The sequence below is a fragment of the Anthonomus grandis genome, chromosome 6 (assembly GCF_022605725.1).
Source record: "Anthonomus grandis grandis chromosome 6, icAntGran1.3, whole genome shotgun sequence".
Taxonomy (NCBI): Eukaryota; Metazoa; Arthropoda; class Insecta; order Coleoptera; family Curculionidae; genus Anthonomus; species Anthonomus grandis.
In genome coordinates this window covers 3,643,902-3,669,555 of record NC_065551.1, presented here as the reverse complement: position 1 = coordinate 3,669,555, position 25,654 = coordinate 3,643,902, and the positions used below count along the sequence as shown (strand labels likewise).

The 25,654-nt window shown below is 34.4% G+C and overlaps 1 protein-coding gene and 1 long non-coding RNA gene across 2 annotated transcripts in view; both read right to left on the bottom strand.

Moving 5' to 3' along the window:
* Positions 1–8,177: 8,177 nt before the first annotated feature.
* The window catches only part of LOC126737012 (GATOR complex protein NPRL2), a 64,739-nt gene continuing 47,262 nt past the window's right edge, over positions 8,178–25,654 (bottom strand). Inside the window, exons 6-7 of the mRNA XM_050441682.1 lie at positions 13,459–13,614; positions 8,178–8,402 (exon numbers count right to left, since the gene is read on the bottom strand). Of these exons, the coding sequence (XP_050297639.1) occupies positions 8,205–8,402; positions 13,459–13,614 (354 nt within the window). The 3' untranslated portion in view covers positions 8,178–8,204. The remainder of the gene's footprint in view (positions 8,403–13,458; positions 13,615–25,654) is intronic.
* On the bottom strand, positions 16,937–25,456 carry LOC126737014 (uncharacterized). Its single transcript, XR_007660851.1, has 3 exons — positions 23,262–25,456; positions 20,576–21,817; positions 16,937–19,496 (listed from the first exon to the last, which is right to left on the bottom strand). It is a non-coding gene; the product is annotated as an uncharacterized LOC126737014 (long non-coding RNA).

Sequence of the window (25,654 nt, the reverse complement as noted above, 5' to 3'; positions counted from 1 at the left end):
GCGCCGATTTTTATTTGATTTTTGTCTTAAAACAGTCGAATCCTTTTCGATCAAGCGACGCATAACTTTCTCAGATGTTATAACTTCGGCTCCAGAACACACTTTTCTTTTCTTTACTTTTTCGGGTGCGTTACTCTGTTGAACTGTAGACAATAGCAATTCTTTAAAAGAGTATCGCTGTTCTGGTAGCCCTTGGTATCCACTTGGACCTGGTTTTGAATTAGGGCTTGACAAATGAGGATGATTTTAATCTTCTCTGTTAATATTTAGGGAATGTTGTCTCAAATTATTGGCAATAGTCCTATTGTCCTTTTGACCTAGATTTGAGGGTCCTGGTTGCAATATATCCATCGACTCATCAGGAAATATTCATACCCCTTGATGTTGCTCCCATCTCTTGTAAAATAATGGATCGTACTTTTCCTTGTCAACAACGTAAATGGAAAATACCTCCTTTCTTAAAACCATTAGATATGATTTCGTGGTTTGTTTCTTTCCATATTTTACAAACTAAAGAGCTAAATTTTTTGTTTGGAATTTGTCTTCCCTCATTATGCTTCTCCCAGTTGATCAACTCATACTCCCATCTAACTTTTAAAGACTTAAAAACACTGAGGTCAAGCGGTTGTAGAATATGCGATGAATGGGGTGGTAATTTAAGAATGATCACCCCATTCTCCCTAGCTGCTCTAATTAATCTTTTACCACGTGGGACGCGTGACCGTCATATATCAACAAGACTGGTTTTTCTGGGCCAAAGGATTCTAACAAACTTTTTTTAAATATTGTAGAAATATATCGGATTCCATCCATCCGTTTGCTGTTGTGGCATACGTTATTCCAGAGAATTCTTCATCACGTGGAGCAACCCATCTGCACTAACAGCCATTAAGACCGTAATATTTTGCCTTCCACTGCCTGCAGTTGTTCTAGAAGATGGAGCTCCTCTTTTGCCTACTATTTTTGTCATGCTTGGATCTAGACAAAAATTGGTTTCATCAAGATTCCATATTTGCCGTAGTTTGTCGTGCAAATTTAGGGAATCCAACTGTGTTTTTAAAATATCAAAGTAGCCATTAATTACGAATGAATTTAAGCATTTCCTTCTAGCAAACTCCATTGATTGGGGTTTTTTAATGGATAAATTGTGGCGCTTCGAAAAACTTTACCAATTTTCACCTGGCCGGCCTGCTTTAAATGGCGTTTTAAGTTTATTTAGAATGACATACTTTTCAACAATATTAAATGCATCTCGTCGAGTTAGTCCCCATCCCCATTTTTCCATTGTTATTAAACATTGAGCAAGCTTTTTCTTCTTGTTCGCTGGAAATTGCTGTACTTCTTCCCATCGTTAAGCTCTTTACACCTCGATAACCTCTTCGATGATAGCTCAAGGTCATTTGTGGAATGTTATATTTTTTGTGCGCGCCGTATTGAGTTATCAAACCTCTCTCAATTTCATTTAAAGCCCTTTTTAATGTATCTGTAGTGTATGAAGTTTTTCTACTTGAAGTTCGTTTATAGTTTCTAACCATGTTTGCCTGAAAATAAGGAAAAAATATAGGTAATTAATAATGAATTTTGCTAATTGTAGGAAAGGGGTAAGTATGTAGTATGCTACACACTTGCCCGTCTTAATCACTACTCAATTGCCCCAATACGTTTTTTTCATGGGGGAATATTTAACGTTGCAAAAAATGCCTTCCGAATTTAAAAAGCACGCTACGTTAAAATACATGACATCTATGACAATTTAATGTTTTAGGTTTAAGATTAGTGGCGATATATGATTGAATACTTTTCTCATAGATGTCGCAGGTGTTTTGGCAAAAGTTATTATATTATAATTTGTGTACACACTTACCCCGCGTACACTGTTACCCCACCTGACCTTACACTATTTTCGTGAATTGATATTGTATTAAATCCTAATTACAATTGATTTTTGATAAATCAACACTATTTTTTTATTAAAATATTACCAACATAATTTTTAAAGAGACTTCGAAAGTTTTGAAACAAAAAAACAAGTAATGCTGAAGCCTTAGTAGGTTTTATTTATTTTGAATTCTGCTTAATTATGTTTTAATTGTTATCATGAGCTACTGAGCAAAAGAAAGGTATACATTATACATTATATAAATTATTTTGAAAAATTAACAAAAAATTAAAAATTAGTCTGCTTCAAATGGTAGGGTGTCATAAAAAAGATGATAGTCCGCAGGTATAACTTCTTTTAATTGTTGCAAATCGTATTTGCTTTTTTTAATTGGAAGTGGGTTTTCATAAAGAGGAACTATTTCTCCAACCCCTTGACTTTTCCTGCTAAGTCTCTTTTCCAATACCGTCCAATCATCGTCAAAATTTAATTTGAAGTATAATTTTCCATTAGGCCTATACTGAATGGCGCACAAATCATTAACAGTCGGATCTCCTGTTTTATAGCCAGGACGAATGGAAGTGTGGTACTTAAGTGCCGAAAAGTTTTTAAAATATTTATGATTTAAATATTTAACTTGATAGGGTTTTGGATTTGACCGAGCCGATTTACATGCAGCAATATAAGTATCCAGCAGGTGATTAAATTTCTCTATTGCGGAGTTTTCGCTCAATTGAAGACTATGATGCAAGAAGGGGATATGTGCAAAATTTGGAAAATTGAGGTTATTTTGGCTGTAGTTTAGAAAATATGTTCTTTCATTGTGGTGCAAATATGGTACATGTCCGATGAATACCTAGCAAGTTATTAAAGGAAAACACATATCCCCTATGATGTACTGGTGCATTAAGGGTATATGTGTAGTGTAACTTATCCCGTTCTTGCACCACAAATACTTTTCATTTTATGATATAAATACCACATCCCTTCCCTGCAGCAGTAAAACATATTTGTTTACAAGCGACGGAGTGCGCGGGAACGCTGTTGGATAAGTAGGTAGTATTTTGTTTTCGTAGACAAGAAAGCTTTGCGCGTTGTAATTCAGGTTGGTTTTTGTTGCAGTTTTTGTTACATTGTTGTTTTAAAAATAAAGAATAAATTATTATGAGTACTGAAAGTGAAAAAGAAGATAGTGAGCCTTTTTAGCGTTCGGAGAGCGAATATCAACCATCCTCACAAAGTTCATCTTCTGAATGTGAAACTGTCGAACAAGTAGAAATACCAGAAGCCAACGGAACTATAAAGAAAAAAAAGCGTGATGTGAAAAGTTAGAAAAGGAATATGCAAAATGTAAAAAGAGCTAAAGGAGAAACCTATAAGTCCATAACGTCGGGAAAAATATTACCAGCAAGAACACAAGGCAGTGACTGCAAATGTGAAAAGGAGTGTATAAAAAGGCTTTCTCCTGATGAGAAAAATTAACTATTTTCATCATTTAATGACCTTGCAGATCAAGAAAAACAGGATTCATATCTATCTAGCTTAATAACGGTTAGCCAGATTAAAAGACGTCGTAAAAATAATTTAAACATTAATCCACAAAGAAATTATACCTACAAGTATAAGGTAAGTCACTGAGGGTTTTGCATCTTGTTTTATTATTCATATTTTATTTTTATTTTAGCTTAGAAAGGGAGCATTCGAATTACCAGTCTGTAAGCAAGCTTTATGTTTAATCCACGGAATCGGCAAAAAGCGCTTGGAACGCATAGCAAGTCATTTAACAGCCAACGTAACTCCTGTTCAAGATAAAAGAGGTAAGCACGGTGATAGACCAAATATGATTCCGGAATTTTTAAGAAAGCAAGTTCGTGAGCATATTAAGAGCTTTCCTAACCAAATATCGCATTATTCTCGAGCAAGAAACAGCAAGCAGTATTTGTCTCCTGATTTAAATCTTACAATCATGTACGATCTATACCTGAAAAAATGTGAGCCAGAAAATTACAAACTGAAACAAGACAAACTACCGTTTAAACCTAAAATATGTTATGATTTTTATGGTCGTTATTTTCGGGAAAATTCTAATATCAGTTTTGGCCGTCCAAGGAAAGATACGTGCAAAGAATGTGTTATGTTCGAAAACAAGATTCAGGGAGCTGAATCAGAAGAAGAGAAGAAAAGTTTCGAAACCCAAAAAAAACTACATGTTCTAAAGTCTGAGTGGTTCTACAAGGAACTGAAAGAAAAATCAAAAGAGGCAGAAGAAAATGATCATGTTGAACTTCTGTCTTTTGATTTTCAGCAAAATATGCCACTTCCCAAAGTACCATCTGGAGATGCTTTTTATTTGCGTCAGCTATGGGTTCAAAATTTTTGTGTGCATTCGGCGAAAAAAAAAATCGGGACATTTCTTTATGTATGATGAAACTATTTGTAAAAAAGGAGCCAACGATGTTTTAAGCTTTTTACAATATTATATTGAGAACATACTCAGCGCAAACGTAAACATTCTGTACTTATTTAGTGATAACTGTTGCGCTCAAAATAAAAACCATACCCTGGTTAGGTTTTTAGTAACTTTGTGTTATACAGGAAGATTTGATACAATCGTGCATCGTTTTCCTGAGCCAGGGCACAGTTTCTTACCATGCGATAGGTTTTTCGGCATAATAGAGAAGAGAAAACGTCGTGTAGATAGAATTTTTTTACCGCAAGATTATATGTAAATTGTTAAGTCATGTTCACGAAAATTTCATGTTATTGAAGTTAAACAATCTATAGTTTTTAACTACACTGATCATTTAAAAAGTTTTTAAATACCAAAAGAAAAGTTTGCAATTTCCTCCTATAGGGTATTCAAAAACTTCAAAAACATGGGTGAAGTTGCTTGTAGCACGTCAGCTAGCGCCGATGCTCCTGTAATAAATTTTGCATTGTTAAAAAATAATGTAAATAGTACATTAACTAATATGGAAAATGCTTACTTAGATAAGTTGGCTTTGAAAGATTTGAAATATAAAAATGTAATGGTGCTGGCCAATGAATTTGTAGGAAAAAATGATATGAACTTTTATTTGTCTCTTAAATCAGATAAGTGTTCAAATAATCAAGATTCGGCGGTTAGCGAATCCGATAATTCAGATGTTGAATAAGATTTTTTATCCTAGGATTTTTGTTGTAAATTTGAACGTATTTTTACAAAGCATTATTTCTATATCTAGAAGTACTGAAATGTGTTACTTTTACATTACCATATTTTTAATTTTAATTTTTTAGCAGCTTCGTTCTTTTATAAAAGGATATGTTTTTATCTAAAGTAAAGTACTAGAAAACTAAAAATGAAGTTTCATTTAAAACAATAATATTTTTTACCTATCCCTTTCTTGCACCTTCTTTAAAAAATATATTTAAAAAAGACTAACATATCCCGTTTATGCACCACAAATCTTTTTTCGCAAATTTCTACCTTATTTCTGAAAATAATTTTACATAGTATAGATCAAAACAATCAGATTTTATATCTCTTTTTTAAATAACATTAAAATCAACCTAAAAAAATAAAAAAGTTTTTTGCCCCTTCTGTAAAATCTAATAAATGTTACTTATCCCTTTTTTTGCATCAGAGTCTTCAATTGTAGAGTGCATGCTATCGCACTCCATCTGGGTATGGCCACTAACCAAATATTTTTGCGTAATAATGATACCCTTTTTTATTGATAGATGCAAAAGAGCATTTGACAAAGTTACGTTTTTATTTTGGGCAGTGCATCCATTACTATAGAAAATTATTTCTTCACTTTCGCACATACTGGATTCTTCTAGGAAATTATACAGAATTGTTGCAAATCATTTGAGGTAACTTTTCCTTCTGCCTCATGCCAAAGAAAGCAATTTGCATCTTTTGTTCTTAAATTATATAAAGTAAAATTATGAACTATCAACTTTTTTTTGTAATAAATTTTCGAAGCCTTTAGCATTGGACAAAGAAGAACCGAAAAAAAACTGAAGGTCCATTGTAAAAACACGATGAGCTATGCTTTTATCTGTAGATTTTTCATCGCGTGCTCTATTTTTTCTGGAAACATGTTGGTTATATATCTGTTCGTCACCGTTTCCCGCCTTATATGAGACACAAAGATCACATTGATCCTTCTTGGGTGCGTATAAGCTTAAGTTATTTAAAGCAAACTCTTCATGAAACGTCTTTATGGAGAGAGGTTTAATAGACCTAGTTTCACAGTATTCAATATAACTTCGGTATAATGCAGCCTTAGTCTGCCAAATGGGCTCCAAATATTTTTTACTCAATGAAGCTCTAATGAGACTCCATTTTCGGTAATTCCATAAAAAAGTTCTTTAATCCAATTTTATCTGATTAATTTCTAGTGTTAATTTTATTAGTCTGAGTTAAATTAACATTAGTATTAGGAAAATCGGTATTATGATCTATACCTAATGTTACCCAGTTGTGCAAAGACCAAGTTCCCAGACTAAGAATGTTAATAAACATGACCTGACACACTCTTTCGCGAACACCATTTTTCTTTAAATGACAAATAAACGTATTAGAGCGTCTTGAAATTTCATTGATTTGATTTTTTAAATCTTTGGGAGCTGTGCTGTCTACAAGGCTTGAAATGTAAGTTTTCTTTTGAGGCCAAGTCATGTTTTGCCAGAATTGATTAAAAATTTGTTGTCTGTCCTCTTCTGTGAATTTTTGGCATTTTAGATTCTTAGATTTTTCCGACATTTTACAGTTACAGAAAGGTTTCATTTGACGAGGCGGTTTTGCTACGTCAAATATCCACTTTCTCTCTGCATTTTTTCTAAGTCCATCATATTCATGTTATTTCTTCAACCTTCTGTTAATAATAGAAGCAGAAGAAGTAGACTTACCATTGAATGTTGAATGGGCAGTTTTAGTATGTCAAGATTTTATGCCACAGATTGTTACCATAGAAGCATTGGACAAGGTTTTAAATTTGGAATTAGCGAAACTACGACAAGTCGTTGGATCCCTTAAATTCCTGAAATTATTGACAATCGCCTTGCTGACCGATTTATTAATTTTTCAAATATGAGAGAAATTAATAAATTAACATTTATAGAGATCCAATTTCCCTGGTGTTATAGGTCCTATTGATTGCACCCATGTCGCCATATTAAAACCAAAAGTGGATGAACGCAACAAGTTTTTGTTATTTACCATGAATTCAATTATTATTTTCCAATGGATAGTGGTGGTTTTAAACGACAATTTTTTATTTTAAAGAAATAATATAGGCAGATATTTAAATAAAAAGGCACAAAGGCGAAAAAAATTAACAAAATAAATGAAAATTCTTAGTGTTTATCAATAGAAAAGACAATTGACATTTCCATCGGTCAAATATTAGGCAAAATAACAAATATATACCAAGAAACCTAAATCAAATCGAATAAAACGAGTTTAGCCGACAGCCCAGGGCTGGGATTCTAATTAGTAATTCAATTTTATTTAGTCTCAATTTGTCTGAAACAGTAAAAAGAAATTTGTTTATTTTTTTATTTTGCATAACAATGACCACGACTAACCCAAATCTAAATTCCAGTGTCTTGACAAAATTCAAGAGAAGTAGGTTCAGATTTAATGATGAAGATGACCAAAAACTTCTAATGGACATCTTAGCAAATAATCCCTATGTTGATCCAGCAAAATGGAACATCATACACAATCATTTTTGTCTGAATTTAGAGCTGCAAAATCTTCAATCATATTGTAACTTTACGTACTTTCGAATTTTTAAATAACGCTACCTAATTAAATAATTAGATGTAATATTCTAGAGCAAATATTAATAAAATATCTATAGTTGTTTGAATATTAAATAAAAATGAGGTTAGCAAATTTCAGGGAATAACAATCACAAAAAAAACGAATTTCTTGGAAATAAAGCTTTTTGCTGTCGTTAGGTTAGCGGTAAACGTATCACCTACTATTTCGAAAATACTTTTTGGAGACCTGTCAAACAGCGGCTAAGATAACGTTTACGTCCATGTTAAGCGTCAAAACATATGCGTCTTCGAAAACTGTCTAATAAAATAACCGATTGATCGCAATATTAAACATCCCATCTAAGCGATAGCATTAACCGTAACATAATTTGAGATTTTTGATAGTAACCATTGGTTTTTACCAGACTAACGCTTGAACAGGCTATTTATTGGGTAATAAATGAAACTTGAATAGGAAATCTCATGCAGTAGTCAATCCGACGCGATTCACTCTTAAATATTTTTAAACGGGAACAGAAAAAACATATAAAATACGTATATTATGTTATCATTTACACAAAAGCACAACATTATTATCTCGTTCCAATCTGTCCTCCAGTTGATGGGCCGTCACCCCAGTTGCACAGCAAATTTCATCGACGCTGCAGCTGCCCGTAAAAGATTTTTCGAGGTCTGATGGCTCCCCAACAAAAATTGGATATTTTTGTATGCGAGTTATTAGACCTTCTAATACACCAAATTGTACCTGTTAAAAATAAAAAAAATACTGAAAAAATCTCGCAGTTCTATATATTGACTAGTTTAGTTACAATCCATCTGGCATTTGAAATTTTTTAAAATCCACGCAATTTTTGTATTTAGTCAGTTGTTATAGTCGGCTATAGGCCCCTACAGATGGAAGTTTTTGTACGGACTTTTTATTTTTTATTTTATTTTTATAATGTTTAAGACTTCACCCTCACTGAAAGGCACAATGCTCATACTATGCAAAATACATGCAAAAGAAATATTCTGGATATTACATGAAATATCTTTGTTTTAAAGTGCTTAAAATATTTTTAGGTTCTTCAATAAAAGAGTTATTAAAATAATTAGCTACTTCTATAGGATTTGTAATTAATAAGCCATTATTCTTTATATTAAATTCAAAATTTGACGACATGAATGATTGACATACACTTGCACTTTTTAATATTCAGAGGTAATTTATTGTATATCAGTGTGCTAAAGCATCAATGTCTCTTTGCAATAGATCACAATCCTATTTAGATTCTATCATGCGAAATATTTTTAAGTCATCTGCAAATAAAAGACATAACGGTACCAGTGATATGATTGACAAATATAGAAAAAATTAATGAGGCCAAGATTGCTTCCTTGAGGGGCACCACTCAGTGTGGGATAACAATTTGACTTAAAGCCATTGAATTCAACAAACTGGGAACGATCTTTCAAATAAGAGACAAAGAGTTTTTCAAGGCCATGATGGAAACCCATAGATATAATTTCATGGTCCAAGCTATCGAAGGCCTTTGAAAAATCTGAATACAACATCCTATGTCCCGCCGCTTTGTATACTTTTTGTAGAAAACACGTGAGATTCGTGACGGTCGACCTTCTACTGAAGAAACCATGTTGCTTTAAAGAAATATGATTTTTTAGTTGACCAAATAAGCGGAGAATAAAAGATCATCATGATATGATCAAGGGATCATATCATATCCAGCTGTGTGTTTGTAGTGTAGTTTTCACTTCATTTGCGATTAAAGGGTGTATTAATGTTATGGGAGCAGGAATCCGGGCGAAGGTGTGTAGGACTGGACTGGACTGTAGTCTGTGTAGGACTGGACGCGACGAGTCCACGTAACCACTCCTAAAGAAGTCAGCAAAACCATTGACAATGCATTGGGGTGCTGTAAATGACGACCGGCCTAGAACCATTAAAGCAGGAATTCGGGAAATGATTTTTCCTTTGATTAACATATTTCCAAAATTGTTTGGGATCATTATTCACAGATGACTCAGTTCTTTTAATATAAGATTTATAGGCATTATCAAGTTTAATTTTTGCTAGAAATATTCTTTGGGATCTTCCACTTATAGTTCTTTTAACAGACAGTTTGAAGTTCCCAAGGAATCTCGCCTTCTTATCCATTTTCGAACCCAAAGCTTCTTTGGTTTGTCAATAATTTCATATTCTACCTATTCTTTAATGACCTTTATGATTAGTTGCATAGCTTTATTTATTTTCTCTTGTTGAACTCAATTCATTATAAATACGTCGCGGTGCTTTAACGCTATAAATTTATTTCATACTATACTTGTCACTCACGTTCGGACACTTTTAACGTAGTAACGAACTCTACTTGCCACTTGACTAAATTACTCTCTCTGTCTGAACTAGGCTTAAGACGAACAAAAACAAAGAAGCTAGCCTCCGATTAATTGGAACTATTGGTATTTTTTTTCATATTTAAGATATCGGGAAAATTAGCAAACTAGTGGGATTTTTTCTGCTGATTATAATAATAAAACAGAAAAAAAAATTGAACATCGTAAAATGGAATTCCTTGTATATTTTTGCATAAATCAAAAGAAAAAGTTTTTTTTTAATTAGAAAGTTTGTTTACACTAATAGCCTATAACTTGAATATTAATAATTTTGTCAAATTTAGGCAAGTTGTCATAAATTATTGTTTGAAGAATAGACAGTAGACAGTAGCCATAGAGATTTAATGAAATAAAATAAATACTGCCCGTTACATGTTGGCAAAGTTTGTGATTTTTGAAAAACCTAAATTAGTATCATATAATTAAATGCCTTTTACGCATATCAAAAAATGTAATATGTTAGAATGTTACCTTGTATGCCGAAAAAAGTGTGACAGACCGTTAGAAGAGTACCGCCATTGTATTTTTTAATTCTCTACAGAAATTTTAAAAATAACAAAAAATTGCTTAAAAAAACTAGAAGAAGGAACCAATTTATAGTAAGCGAGGATGCTGAAACTTCGATTTTGGTATATTTTGAATGTCATATTGAAAACTCAACTAGAGATTTAGCAAGAGCTTAACGAGAGGCATTAAAAGGGGGGATTAGCATCTACTCTGATAGTAAGAAAAGTTCAAAAACCCAGGACCAGCTCAGCGTTAGTCCAGGAATGCAGAGACGCATTGGAAAGGCTTGCAGCACACAGGGAAATGAGACTGAGGTTTCAGGATACCAGGGTGTCGAGGGCAATGAGCGGGCCGACGAACTGCAAGACAAGGTTCCGTTAACCCCTTCGTAGGCCCCGAACCTTGTCTCGGTCTGAGCAAAAAACAAATCTCCCAGCCACTTAATAATTGGGCCTAGGAAAAAACAAGAAAGAATTGGAGGACAGAAGGATATAGACAGTCCAAGGAAATGACACCAGACCATGACGGTTTTAAGACAAGGCGACTACTAACAAAGCCCCCATAGAGTATCAAAGACTTGGTGGGAATCCTGACTGGGCAGAACAGTCGAAACAGGCATCTTATCTACACCTTCTTGGTATAAGAGAAAGCCTACTCTGTCCGAATTGCGGTACAGTGGAGGAAACTTCATACCACATACTAGGTATCTGTGATAAGTGGAGTCGCCTGAGAAGAAAAACTTTCGGAGCTGACTACAACCGGAAGATCTTAAAGATGTGGAATAGGACAACGTGCAAGCCCTTATTAAAAGGACGGGCCGACTCAGTGAAGACCGAGCATTGGGAGTGGAGGCGTAGGTGTGGGTGATTCTGGGGTTGGCGAAAAGAGACTGTTCAGGCCTACTTGTCGAGCTCTAGCTCCCCCACCCTTACTACTATTACTACTAGCAAGAGCTTATAGTGTGAGCTTAGTAACTATATGGCGGGTCTTAAAGAAACACAAATTTTAGCATACAGTAAGTATAGACCAGTACAAACATTGATGCCTAGTAATAACGAAAGTAGACTTACTTTTTACAACTGGTTACGTAATGCATATGAACCAAATGATAAAGTTTTAAACTTTGCAAACAAAGGTATTTTAACCGTACAAATGTACACTATTGGTCCCAAAAAATCCTTTTCCTTCCTGATCCCAGAAACTCTAGTTTTGTGCAGCTTAATAGGACGCCAAATAATAGGACCTGTATTAAAGATATGTTGACCTCATAATATCTGGAGCGCTGGAAGATTATTTTGATAATGTTAACTTAGAGTAAACGACAAGTCTATTTCCAACAGGAGGGAGCACCTCCCCAAGCTAAATGATGTGAGATAGACTGTTTAACGATAAATGGATTGCGACACGTGGCCCGATTCGTTGGCCACCTAGGACACCAGACCTAACCACGCTCGACTTTTATTTTTGGAGTTATTTTTGGGGAAAAAAATACGAAACTGTTTTCGTATTTCGTTTTTTAAAGTTTATCTTTAAAGACGTATTAGACAAATAATTGGATCAATCTGAAGAGCTACAAGACCGTGTGCGTAAGTATGCTCAGAAACGTATTGAAGGCGATAATTTTGCTCATATATCATACGTAAAATAAGTATGTTTACATGATGTTATTTTTATATTACAAAGCCAACTTACCTAACTTTATTAGGTAAAATTATTACTACTAGGTAAAATTATTAATGCCGCTATAACTTTGTTATTTTTAAATTTAGGCTATTAGTGTAAATAAACTTTTTTATTTAAAAATATATTACCTTTTGATTTAAGTAAAAATATGCAGGGGATTATATTTAACAAAAGTACATTTTTCATATTTTTTCAAAAACGCGAGATCAATTTTTTTTATGTTTTCACCATTTTTAATCAATAGAAAAAATCCTATTAGTTTACTAATTTAATCGACCCTGCATCTTAAATATTAACAAAGATACCAATAGTGCCGTTTTAATTGGATACAAATGCCTGTATAATCAATGGAGACAAGTTTTTTACAAAAAAACGTTCGAAAAATAAAAAACAGAATAAAAAAGTTAATTTTAAACTCCAAATTTATGAAAAAACTTTTAAATTACCAAATACGAGGATTGTCAGCAGTTCTACAGAGGTTTTACATAAAGAAATATACCTGCCATAAACATACTTAATTGTCAATGTTGATTTTCATTACTAGAACTGATGAAAGTGTAATTCTAAAACACGTTTTTATGAATATAAACGATGCATCTAAATAATAGCGACTCTTATTTGCAAAATATTTTCTAGAAGCTGAGCAAACCACTGTTTTCTTAAATATTTTCAAAGCTCTTCATATAGAACCCCCTTCTAATACCCCTAATAATTCGTTCAAAGTTTTTACTATTTATTTTTACAACTTCTTAAATTACCCATATTTTATCTTAACTTAGTAAAGCGCAGGTATGCGCATATTTACAATAATTATATGAATGGTCTTGTACATAAACCTTTTATTTATGACTAAATCTCGTTAGTGTTTTAATTGTTTTCTTTCTATACACTTTTATTTATGCTTCTTTCTCATTTTTTAGTATTGAGTTTAATGATCTCAGGATATAGATAATAGAACTATTCACATGTTTGCGTTATTTAGTACTGTGAGTTTAAACGTGATGCTTGAACACCGTACTTTCACATTTATATATATGATTTATTTATTTTTTATGTATTTTGAAATATAAAAAAAAATTAAAAACATGTATATTTTTGTTTTCAAGCTTTCCTCATAGACTACTAACGACTGACATACAACAAAAGCTTAAGGGATTTTTTAAACCGACTTTTTTTGATGCCAGATTGACTAAGCTAAGTTTATTAACAGCTAGACTTACAAGTTTCCTTTCATTGATTCTTAAATTTGCCATATTATATCTGGAACATAAATCTCTAATGGTGGTACCTCTACTCATTGCAGAAAACATACGGAAGACGTCACGTAAATTCGGGGGTTGTCTGTGGGAACGACATACATAGTTTAAGCACCGTTTCTGCCAAATATAAAATACAATTATTAATAAGTTAAATATTTTTTTAAAATATGTTATGTACAGTTGCCCTCAACGATAATCTATTTCCTTTGATCTAAAGTCGCAATAATCCGGGAGCGAATATGATATTCTGTTTAATTGGAAAGTTGTGACTGACAGTAACAGTTGGGGAAATCCAGATGACGAAATTTTTTCTATTTATTAATACTCTCGATAAATATTTTCCCTTCAAAACAAGAATGCAAAACAGTGCTAATTAAAAGAAAAAGTTAATGATTGAGTGGTTTAACAGGTAACTTGAAGAATATGCATAAAAAGTTACACTTTCTATATTCTATGAAGAAATCTAATCCTATATTATCGATCTAATATAATATAAACATTCAAGATGTTTGCGTTCGTGAATATAAAGACACTTCCACTAATTACATCTCATATTTCATGCCATATCTTACTAAAGTAGTTTCTACAAAAAAACAAGATTATAAATAAACATTATATACCGTAAGTTTAGGAAAATTGACACCAGTAGTTTTTGACATTGAGTTTGTCTGAAAAAACGCAACTGAAATGGTAGAAAATTCATGCATAGAACAAAGGTATTTTCTTATTAAATATTTTTAAGAAACTTAAATTGCTTATTGGATAACATTATTATAGAAAATGGCAATAGATTAAACACCTTTGGTGCATAAAATGATATGGCAGTCTTCAGTTTATATACAGGGTCCGGCAAAATGATCTCCCACATTTTGCGCCGCCACTGAGCCCGAATCACTAAAGAGGGAGCCAGCTTAGCGTAGTCGGTTGGCTGCGCGCGCCGTGCCATTTCTGTTGTCGCCATGAACTGGACGGGCGAGCATCGTGCCTTCGTTAGCGAAACATTTTTCAAAAGTAACGAATCTGTGATTACGACACAAAGAAATTTTCGTACTCACTTCGCGCTTGGTAGACATGATCCAGTGCCAGATAGCAAAAAAATACTGTTGTGGGTTTCAAATTTTAGAGCTACAGGTTCAGCCTTAAAAAGAAAATCAACTGGTAGACCCAGAAGTGTTCGGACACCTGAAAACATTCCAGCTGTAAGAGAAGCAGTTGAACGATCTCCTAGACGTTCAGCTGTTAAACATGCCTCTGCTTTGCATTTGTCAGATCGTTCTGTGAGAAGAATTTGGCATACCGATCTGAAGTTCCACCCATACAAAATGATGATCGTGCAAGAACTTAGTGAACGGGACTGGGAAAATCGCCGAGAATGTTCCAATGATATTTTTCAAAACGTCCCACAAAAAGCGCTTTTAATAACGAGTGACGAGGCTCATTTCCATTTGTCTGGCTGTGTGAACAAGCAGAATTTTCGCTACTGGGCACCAGAAAATCCGCGGCATCTCCATGAAAGGGCACTTCACAGCCAACGTGTTACCGTTTGGTGTGCTGTTGGTTCTTTTGGTGTTTGGGGTCCGTATTTTTTTGAAGAAGGAGGGGTAACGGTTACCGTAACTGCTGATCGATATGTCGACATGCTACGTAATTTTTTGGAACCAAAACTTAGGGAACTTGAACATCCGGATGTGTGGTTTCAACAGGATGGCATACAGCTCATACGGCAAGAAGGAGAATGGACCTGTTAAGGGAAATATTTCCAGGACGCGTAATCTCGTTACGTGGAGATGCTGGGTGGCCTGCGCGTTCACCCGATCTTGCCTCGTGCGACTTTTTCCTTTGGGGCTACCTGAAAGAGAAGGTTTTTCAACATCATCCCCGAACCATTGACGAATTGAAAGCAGCAATACGCCAAGAAATTACAGGAATATCGCCTCAAATTACTGCTCGAGTAATGGAAACTTTCAGAAATCAGCTTCGAATGTGTGTCGAAAGAAATGGTCGCCACTTGGACTCTCTAATTTTCAAAACTTAATAAAAACAAAATGGAATACCATATGTTTTTAGTCAATAAAAATAAAATATAAATAACATTTACATTGGCGTTTTTATTAAAAATCAAAATGTGGGAGATCATTTTGCCGGACCCTGTATCTTGTGATAATGAAAACAAGTTATCTCCGTTTCGAGTAAAGATCTTTGCACATTAAAAACGTACCATAGAGGACAGTACCAATACATGCAAACTAATATTCTTTACACCGATATTTATCATACAACTTTTCTAAAAATGACCTTGGTGCTATTAGGATAAGCCCGCTAACAAAGCCACTTTGGTAAGCGTAAGCTTCAAGCAAGACAGTGTGGAGTTAGTCATTATAAAAAAAGAGAATAGAAAACCGGAATTTAGATATGATCGAATGTATCTTAGGTAATGACAGACGAACAATTTTCATAAATGCCAGTTAAGTAAGAACAACTATTTACTCTTGAAGGAGGTGCAGCAATGAAAGCAAAAATGCTTTAAGTGTGTTCTAATGGGACTGGATTCACTTATCACTGTGGATTCAGGATTATTTATCTAATCTATAAATATAAAAATCTGTTTGATTATTCCGTTATAACTTAAAAAATACAGAATGGAATAGCACAAAATTTGGCATACTAATAACTTCTTTTTGCCCCGGAAAGGTAATGGGCATACGTCTATTTGCATACATTGTAGTTCAGTCAATATAGCATTTGAAAATGAAAAAATTGGTCCCTGGTCTCATACTTCAGGAGTCGAAAGTCAATTAGCAAAGCATAATTGCACAGATGTGTACCCCCACCCCGCCTCCTGCCGTTTCTGAGAAACGTCAACAAGTTTTTTTATTCAATTTTCTGGCCAAACGTGTAACAAAGCTATAAAACCTACGGAAATAAAGTTAAAGCGGGCCAAAGTCACAAAACTAAGTTTTTTTCACTTTTCAGGGAGAACAAGTTCTTCTTTATCTACTAAATTGAGACAGAACTGATTTTTGTAGGATACATTGTTCACGAGATATATTGCATTCATTTCCCAAACGTTTTCAAGTCTGTATTTAAAAAGTATTAAATCGATAAGCGACAAATAGTGCACTACACATATCTTTGCGGATTGTGATATTGTGAATTGTAATAAAATCCCTATCTCTTTTGAGCTTTTTTGCGTGTGGTTAGAAACCCACTTTTGGGAAATTCGAAGTATTAAATTTTCAAGCGAACTTGAAGGTTCTACAAAAAAATTTTATAGAGCAAAATTTGAGGACGGTCGTATTTTGTACTATTCAATTTCAGACTAGTTTTAGTTCTGAAAAATAAATGCAAACATTGGTATGCTAGATTGATGATAGATAATTTACTAGATAACTAGATAAATAGATAAATTACTAGATAATTTAGATTGATTGCACGGCGAACATCAACGAATTTTATATATTGTAGTCACTAGAAGTGATGAGTTAATGCGTTTATTTTAATCGTAATAAAACGTTAATTACTATAAAAAATTATTACTGCTACAGTTACATTTAAAAAAATGGTTAAAGTGCAGTAAAGTTCTTAAAGTCAGTTAGACAATATCCAATATAAGGCGCAATCCACACAAAACGGGTATATGGCGGTGGCGTCGGACTAGCATGGAGCTGGGATGGAGCGGACGTGGCGTGCACAATTCCCATAAAAAAGGGATTCAATGTGATTATTGTCACTTAATTGTTACGTACATGACTGTGTAGTACTGTCACGAATCCTGAATGCGATCCAAGCGAATCTGGGACCGTTCAGAAACCAATTTCTAAACGCTCCCAGATTGGTTTCTGAACGGACATTTCGATACATCTCGGAGAGTAGGAACCGTTTGTAACTTGTAGGACTGACTCGCGCAGTAAATGCTTGAGAGTTATCGATCGACCAGCTGTTCCGTTTAAAAAAGGTTATTTATAAAAACATTTGTTTTGACTTTGTAAAATATTAATCCATTACTTTTAAGTTTTACTGTGTGTGAGTTTTAAGTTAATTAAATTAAATGTTAAGATAAAATCAAGGTATTTCCCACTGTCAACAAAACAATCCAGGGGAGATAACAAACAGACCGGCAAAGCTAGGCTGAGGTTATAGTAACTTTACAAATGCGTTCCAAGCCCGTTCATTTCTCGTATCAACACGAAACCGTACAAACTTACCGCATGTGTATAAAACTGATCCAGGTGATTTCAGGATGATTCAATGAATGGTGCATATCTGGTCGCTTGGAACAAACCTAAAGTTAAAATGCTTTCGTACGACGAAGATGAACAAGATATGTTGAACCTAGTAAATTTAGCTAACAAAGGAGATACTGCATACATCCCTTGTGGTTAGATAAAGGAAAAACTGGGGGTTCGTTTAATGTTATGCGGGAGCTCAATATGTACCCTGAACGTTTTCAAAGTTTCTATCGAATGTCTGTTCAATGTTTTTATAAAATACTAGCTTTAGTGAGGTTAATATTGAAAACAAATCTACAAATTGGCGAGAACCTGCCAGTCCAGAGGAGAGGTTGTTAAAGGTCGATTCAAACACATCAGTCACGCCACAGTTCCGGCGCCGAACCGATTTGACTTTTTTGACTGATTCGTTTTGACACACACGGAATGTATTCGGTGTCGGTGACCAATCTGTTGCAAAGATGGCAAGTTTCACCGATGAAGAATTAGCAATAATTGCTATATGTTTGGACGAAGAGGAAGAAGCGGAAGCAAGCCAAGCAAAAAAACGGAAATGGATCCATGATGCATGGAAAAAAAGAGATATTGAAGGAGAATACGCGACACTGTATAAAGAACTGCTTTATGATGATGTCAAATTTCATCAATATTTTAGGATGTCGAAAAATTGCTTTAACGTATTGTTTTCAAAAATTTCAAAAAAATTGAAAAAAAAAAGGATACACACTGGAGAAGAGCTATTTCACCGAGGCAGCGTCTTGCAGTTTGTTTAAGGTAAGTACGAAATAAATAAATAAATTTATAAAATAATATATTTTTTTAATTTTAAACGTACAAATGGTATTTTTTGAAACTGACTGAAATAATTAAAAAAATTCTCAAACACTATAACACTATCTAATACTAGTTTGAATATAAAATACATATTTTAATGAAATCTGGAAACAGTCCTGCAAGTCCTGAAAGTGAGAAGAGCCTGTATTATCATCCATAGTTTGTATTGGCGGTGGAGATTGCAGTTGGGTATAAACAGGTGATTGCATCGATGTATTGCTTGTTGATGTATCAGAATATTGGTAACTGGATGCAGGCGATACCATTGGAGGAGCTGTTGTAGCATGTGATTGTTGTTGATTACAATTATTATAAATTGGTTCTTGAAGAGACTTTAGTTCATATTTCTGTACAACCGAAAATATTTCTGATTTGGCAAAATAAAAATTTAGAGGCGAAAGAGATTTTAGGGCTGGTGTTATGCCAGTTAGGAAGGCATCAACTGCATCTGGTGGTGCCGTAACTTGTTCCTTACGTTTGTTTATTAAATAGTCCATGAGTTTTGCTGAAGCAGTAGGCTGAGAATATGTAACTTTTCTTTTACTGATGTTCTTTTCTGATGTAGTAGTTTGTTTTTGAATAGGTAGTTTTTCAGTCCTTTGAGTTGAAGCAGGGGAATCTTCTCTTTGACTGTTGGTTTCTTCTATTATTTCATTTCGTTCATCCATTACAGAAACATTTTGTTCTTTCTCATCACCAGAATTACTTTCTTCATCTGCAGGCACTATTTCTTCAGTCTCTTGTTGGGTGTTATCAATATCCTTAATGTTAGTTATCGTTTCTCTTTCATTAAAATGTTTTTTCAAAAATCCTAATTGATCAGCGTATTTGCATCTCTTTGTTTCTTTACGACTTTGTCCACTTTTTGTAATGTTTTTTTCAAATATTTTCTAAATGTGTCTCTAATATTTCCCCATCTAGTCTTATACAGTTGATCTGGAAAAAATTAATGTGTTTTTAGTGACAGATGATATAAAAAGTGGTTTGATATTAAAATAAAAATGTTACATAAAAAAACAGCATTACAGTTGTTTTTTTTTAGGTATTTGGCAACTGGGGACTCTTTCTTGACGATCTCTTTTAGCTTCTGCTTAGGACATAGTACAGTGCAAAATATTGTACATGAAACGTGTAAAGCCATATGTAACGTTTTGATAGCTGAGACACTACCAGAACCTACTGAAGACATGTGGAGGGCCATTGCTGAAGATTTCAACACGAACTGGAACTTCCCGAACTGTGTGGGAGCCTTGGATGGCAAACACATTACTATTCAAGCACCTCCAAACACAGGATCGCTTTATTTTAATTACAAGAAATCATTTTCAATTGTTTTGTTGGCTCTTGTAGACGCCATTACAATTTTTTGGTGGTTAAAGTCGGAGAATATGGCAAGAATAGTGATGGCGGAATTTTCGCAAATTCTTCATTAGACAAAAGACTTCAACTAGGAACACTGCAAATACCACAAAACAGAACCCTACCGAATACAGGAATTAAAATTAAAGCACTATATGTAATAGTAGGAGACGAGGCATTCCCTTTGAAAACATATTTATTGCGATCTTATCCACGTCAGGATTTAAATATAGCAGAACGTGTTTACAACTACCGTCAGTGTCGTGCCAGAAGAGTTGTCGAAAATACGTTTGGCATTTTATTTCAAAAATTTCGAATTTATAATAGGCGAATTCAAGTAGCACCAAAAAATGCAGATAACCTTGTACTGGCGACTTGCATCCTACATAATTTTATTAAAATATGGTGAATACACGTATAACTATGACAAAAATGAGCCAAAAGTAGGAACAAACTCTAAACTGCAAAATTTGCCTTTGCAAGGTGGAAATGCAACAGAAAATGCTTTTTAAGTAAGAGACACATTTAAAAATTATTTTAATTCTCCAGAGGGGTCTTTGCCGTGGCAACTTGAAAAAATTTAAAAATTGCAATCTGTTTTTTTCTTGTTATAATAATATGATAGTGAAAAAAAATAATAAAAAGAAGTTCATTACCTTGTGTTTTCATTTCTTTTCCGATTTCCTTCCAAATATTACTTTTAAAATTAGTGTCCATGTATTTTGCATGCGACAAATCATATAAAACATTATATTTTTTCACACAATCCATTAATTGTTTGTCGTTAATTTTATTTGGTTCACTTGTACCGCCCGACATGTTTCCGGCAAAACCAAAAAATATCGTACCAGAGATTATAAAATTGGTCGGACGTGAGACGGGTCGAAGCCTGTCTAGTTTGGAAACTGTTCGGCTACGGGTGGATGTGAACGCCGCCGGCATATTTCTATTAAGAATATTTTTATGACGGATAGTTCAGTTCGGCGCCGTAACTGTGACGTGACGGGACTGATATGTTTGAATCGACCTTAATAACGCTGAGGTAAGTTGAAGAAAATACATTTAAGTGAATTTATTTCTGTTTAATCTAAAACAAAAAAATAACGATAATGTTCCCCTAATATTAATTATTGTAGTATTTAAATTCACTCAAGTGAAACTTGTCCGGGTTCCTGTGCGGTACTGAATTTAGATTTCTATTTACCGAATCTTCAATCCAAGATTTAGAACTATCCATTGGGGTAGTAGAGGCTTCAGGAATGGTTGAGATAAGTATTTGCTCGGCTAAATTCGAAATTCCAAGTTTGAAACGCCTCTTCTGAACAGAATTCATGGACTTCATGCCAGGAAGAACACTTTGAAAAAACGCCGGGTCCGGGTCAGGAAGATCGATTGTGGCATTCGTTTCGTGCTGTTTTGGATCTCCAGCAATTGTTGCTTTTTTTCAAAGTACTGGTAAGCTTGCTCGTTGACCTCATTAATAGAGGTTCAGGCTGCTAACTTTTTTTTTTCTAAAATCATCTCCTTTCTGTAATAGTGTTTTAGGTGCTCTCTTTGCTAACGGTTGATCATCGATAGACGTACTAAAAGATGGTACAGGTGACCGAGAGAAACGACTGAATAGAATGTTATCAGGTGAGAGTACATCAGCATTGGAGTTGTCTTCAGACTCATTAGATTGTGGGACCCGGTATCTGCTGCGTGATGCGTTGGCAGATTCTTGATCACGTTGCCTTTGCTCTTGCGAGACTTCAAGAAAGGACCCAAAAAAGAGAGATGTGGGGCCAAATAATATTCTTTAACTCGTTTTGTTCCCTGTCCTGATTTTGTTTTTAATTTGGCTTTATATTTTGAGTAGCTTGCTTGTATGTTTTTTCAGCGGTCTTTATACTCGGTTACTAAAACAAAAGCAAAACTTAAACATTTAAATATACGTTAATAAAAAACACATATATTTTGTTATTAAAATAAATTACTGTTTTGAATAATATCTTTTAACTTTCAAAGTCAAAGCGCTTTCCTTCTATTTCGTGAAAGGATATTCTACGATACAAGAAATCGTGCATCACACCACCCAAGTTATATGGAAGAACTTACAACCTGTCTACATGCCAAAATCTACAAAAGATAAGTGGAAAGAAACAGCGGAGCGTTTTCATGAACTGTATTGGCGGTGTAGATGGCAAACAAATTCGAATAAAAGCACCACCACGGTCGAGATATGCTTTCATCAACTATAAAGGTTTTTTTTTCTCTTGTCTTACTTGCTGTGGCAGATGCAGATGGTCTATTTCTAACAATCGATGTGGGTGAATTCGGACGAAATAGTGATGGACGAGTCTTGAAAAATAGCGGCTTTGGAAAATCCTTGAAGGAACGGCGTCTGGATATACCTGAACCAGCTGTACTATTCGGAGAAATTCAACCATCAGTTCCGCATTTTTTTTGTAGGCGATGAGGCATTCCTTCTCTCCTCAAATCTAATGACGCCTTTTTCTCGAAGAGAGTTAACCAAGAACGAACGAAAGATTTTTAATATGAGATGTTCAAGTGCACGGAATTCAGTGAAATGCGCTTTTGGTATGCTAACGAGGTTGGGGTTTTACAAACACTTATTCAATGTGATCTTGCTAATTCAAGCAATATGTGTGTTGCACAACGCCATTAAGAAATGCGATGGTACATTCTCAAGGCCCCAATAAGAAAACGTTATTCTCGGCGATTTTACTCCAGTACAATTAGTACAAAACGCTAAAAATATGAGAATTTACCTAAGCAAATATTTAAAAGATCGCGCCGCAATTCCTCACCAGGATAGATATTGTGTATACATTTAATAGTTAATACAACTGGGTCAGTAAAAACGAGACAACGCTGATTTGTCATAGTTCCTGACCTTTAAGAAAAAAACGCCTATCAATTTTTTTGAGGGCGAAATATTTTATGAATATTTATAATTTTGCCATTTTTACCCCCTAGAAGGGGTTACTTTTACCCCTAAATTTTTAATTGATTGAGGGGCCAAGTGATACCTCACCTTAAAGGCCTTTCAAATCTCTTTTTAAAACGAGAATTAAAGGACCTTTAAAATGAGGTATTGGTTCATCCCTCAGTCCATTTAAAATTTTAGGGGTGAAGGTCACCCCTCCTATGGGATAAAAATGACAGAATTAAAAATATTCATACAATGTCCTTAAAAAAATTAACAGGTCTTGGTGTTTTTTTTAAAGGTTGGTCTAACTATGGTAAATCTTTCTAAAATTTTCATTCGCCCACCCTGTATAATTTGTAATGTAAACACGAGTTTAAACATATTTTGTTAATAAAGACGTACATACTTACCATTTTCACTGAATTTATTTGATATTTTCCCATGCTTGTCCTTGTGCACTTCTATTGCAGTAATCTGACCTTCTATAGTCGTATAGAACTGCATACTGTTGCACTTCTCTACAGAAGTCGATATTAAATAAAACATCGTCCCGCATTTTACCAAATAGACGAAAAGAAGCAATATAGACCGCTGTTTGTAGGCCACTCGTGGCGTCGAAGTGACGTGGCGGTGGCGTGACTTATCATGCCTGTGCAACGCCATTTCTATCTGTATTGCCCCATAAGCGAACATGCAAGTGGCACATGCGCCTACCACGCCATCGCTAAATGCCCGTTCTGTGCGAATTACGCCTAATAAGTCTTTGAAAAATGATCATAATGAACAAGATAACAAAGGAATACACTGCAAGAAAATTTGAAAAAACTTTGTCAATTCTTCTTTCCTCCTCTCACTTCCGATTTTTCTTGGCAAGCAATAAACATCTACGTCAAAACTTAATTATATCGTGGACTTACGGCGAAAATCCACTAGGTCCACTTTTTGCCAACATTGGACTTAATGCACTTCCTTATTTGGTTTTATAAAATCTTTTTCATGAAAAGTCCACTAAGTCCATATGTCTAGTAGTTAGGCTGTGAGAACGGGGTCTGTTTTACCTAAGTCCCATCCATCTTAATATGAAACAAGTAAAATCCACTAAGTGCAATGTTAAGAAAGTTAATGAAAATTCGTCCTTTCGAATAAACTATGACTAGACAGTTAGTGACTGACTGCTTAGAATAAATGAATTAAAATGTCTTCGAGAGCTAAAAAATTGTGTTATTAGTATATAAGGAACTAAGGGGTAAAGAGAGATTTATCGAAAAAGTGAATGATTCATAGGAAATTTGCCCAATCAAAACATTCCATAATTTAGAACCAAGGTAAGTTAATTACCGGTGAGAGAGTTCAAATAATATATTTAATTTTTGTTTTAACGAATACCAAAGACTATGATGACCGTGAAAAGAAAAATAGGCAAGCCCTTACAAGTCTGCATAATGTGACCTTTCTAAACAAAATGATGCCTTACAAAGCATCAATATATCTGGTGAAGTAAACGCTGAAAATAAACAATTTGGGCATTTGGAAGGCGAGTGTATTGATTCAGGTAGCGATGATTTTTTGAAAGATTCCACTTATTCTCCACAAAATTTGAAAGGTAGATTCATATTAATATTATAGAGCTCAAATGGTGTTAAAATATTTTATAATTATCCTTTGGTCAACCAGATGGATCCAAAGCGATCCAAAGTCGTGGGAAAAAATGTGGCAAAAGAAAGTAGAAGTCATGGGTTAACTTACAAGATTAAGAGAAAATTTCCACCGGACACTACCTAAAACTGTCAGCTGTGAGAAGTGTCGCTTTAAGTGCGACCAAATATTTTCCGAAGATGATAGGCGGATGTTATGTTCAAACTTCTGGAAAATGGACGAATTTAAAAGACAAAAATACCTCCCTGAATTTTAAATGAATTTGTTCCAACTTCCGCGTCCTCACTGTATATGAGAGTGCCCCGCCTAATGACGCCTATTGTTTTCGCTGGACGGAATTGAATGGAAAACGAGGAAGTTCCGAAATAGGAACAACTCTTTTTCGTTACCTACAAAACTTGCCTGAGCATATAAGATATTTTTTATGGTCTGATACTTGCCCGGGCCAAAATCGTAATAAACACATTGCTGCCCTTTTACTTTATACAGTGCAAGTTACCCATCTTAAGGTAATAGAGCACAAATTTTTAGAGGGTGGGCACTCATATATGGAGGCCGATTTGATGCATAGCTCTACAGAAAAAGCTAAAAAATTTCTCCCAGTCTACACAATTCAGGATTGGCTTTTTATATTTCGAATGGCCAGATCTAAATGAAACAAAAATACATCGTTAAATATACCGGGTGGCGCATCGAAAACGAAACAGAGCCAGTTATGGGCAGTCCGTTAACTTTTAAAAAAAACGCTCGGACCCGTCGATTTTATTTTCAAGGGGGACACTTAATAATCACAAAATCACTTTCCCACCTACAACCCCCTAAGCGGGGGTGGCACTACCCCTAAAATCTTAAATGGGAAGGGGGGTCGAGTGATACCTCATTGGAAAGGTCTTTTAATTCTCTTTACAAGGGTACTTGGTTTGACGCAATTTAAGTACGTACTTTTTAAAATGTTTGCATTTAAACCATTTAAAAGGTAATTTTCAATATTTTTACTTTATCATAGACTACTAAAGGTACTTTTAAGAAAAACAATGCCAGGCAGTAGGACAAAACCATCAAGTATTATGAAATTATGAGACAAGAAATGAGATGCTCTATCATATTACAGAATATTTTGACCTTAAGTCTAGACATTTAAAAAATT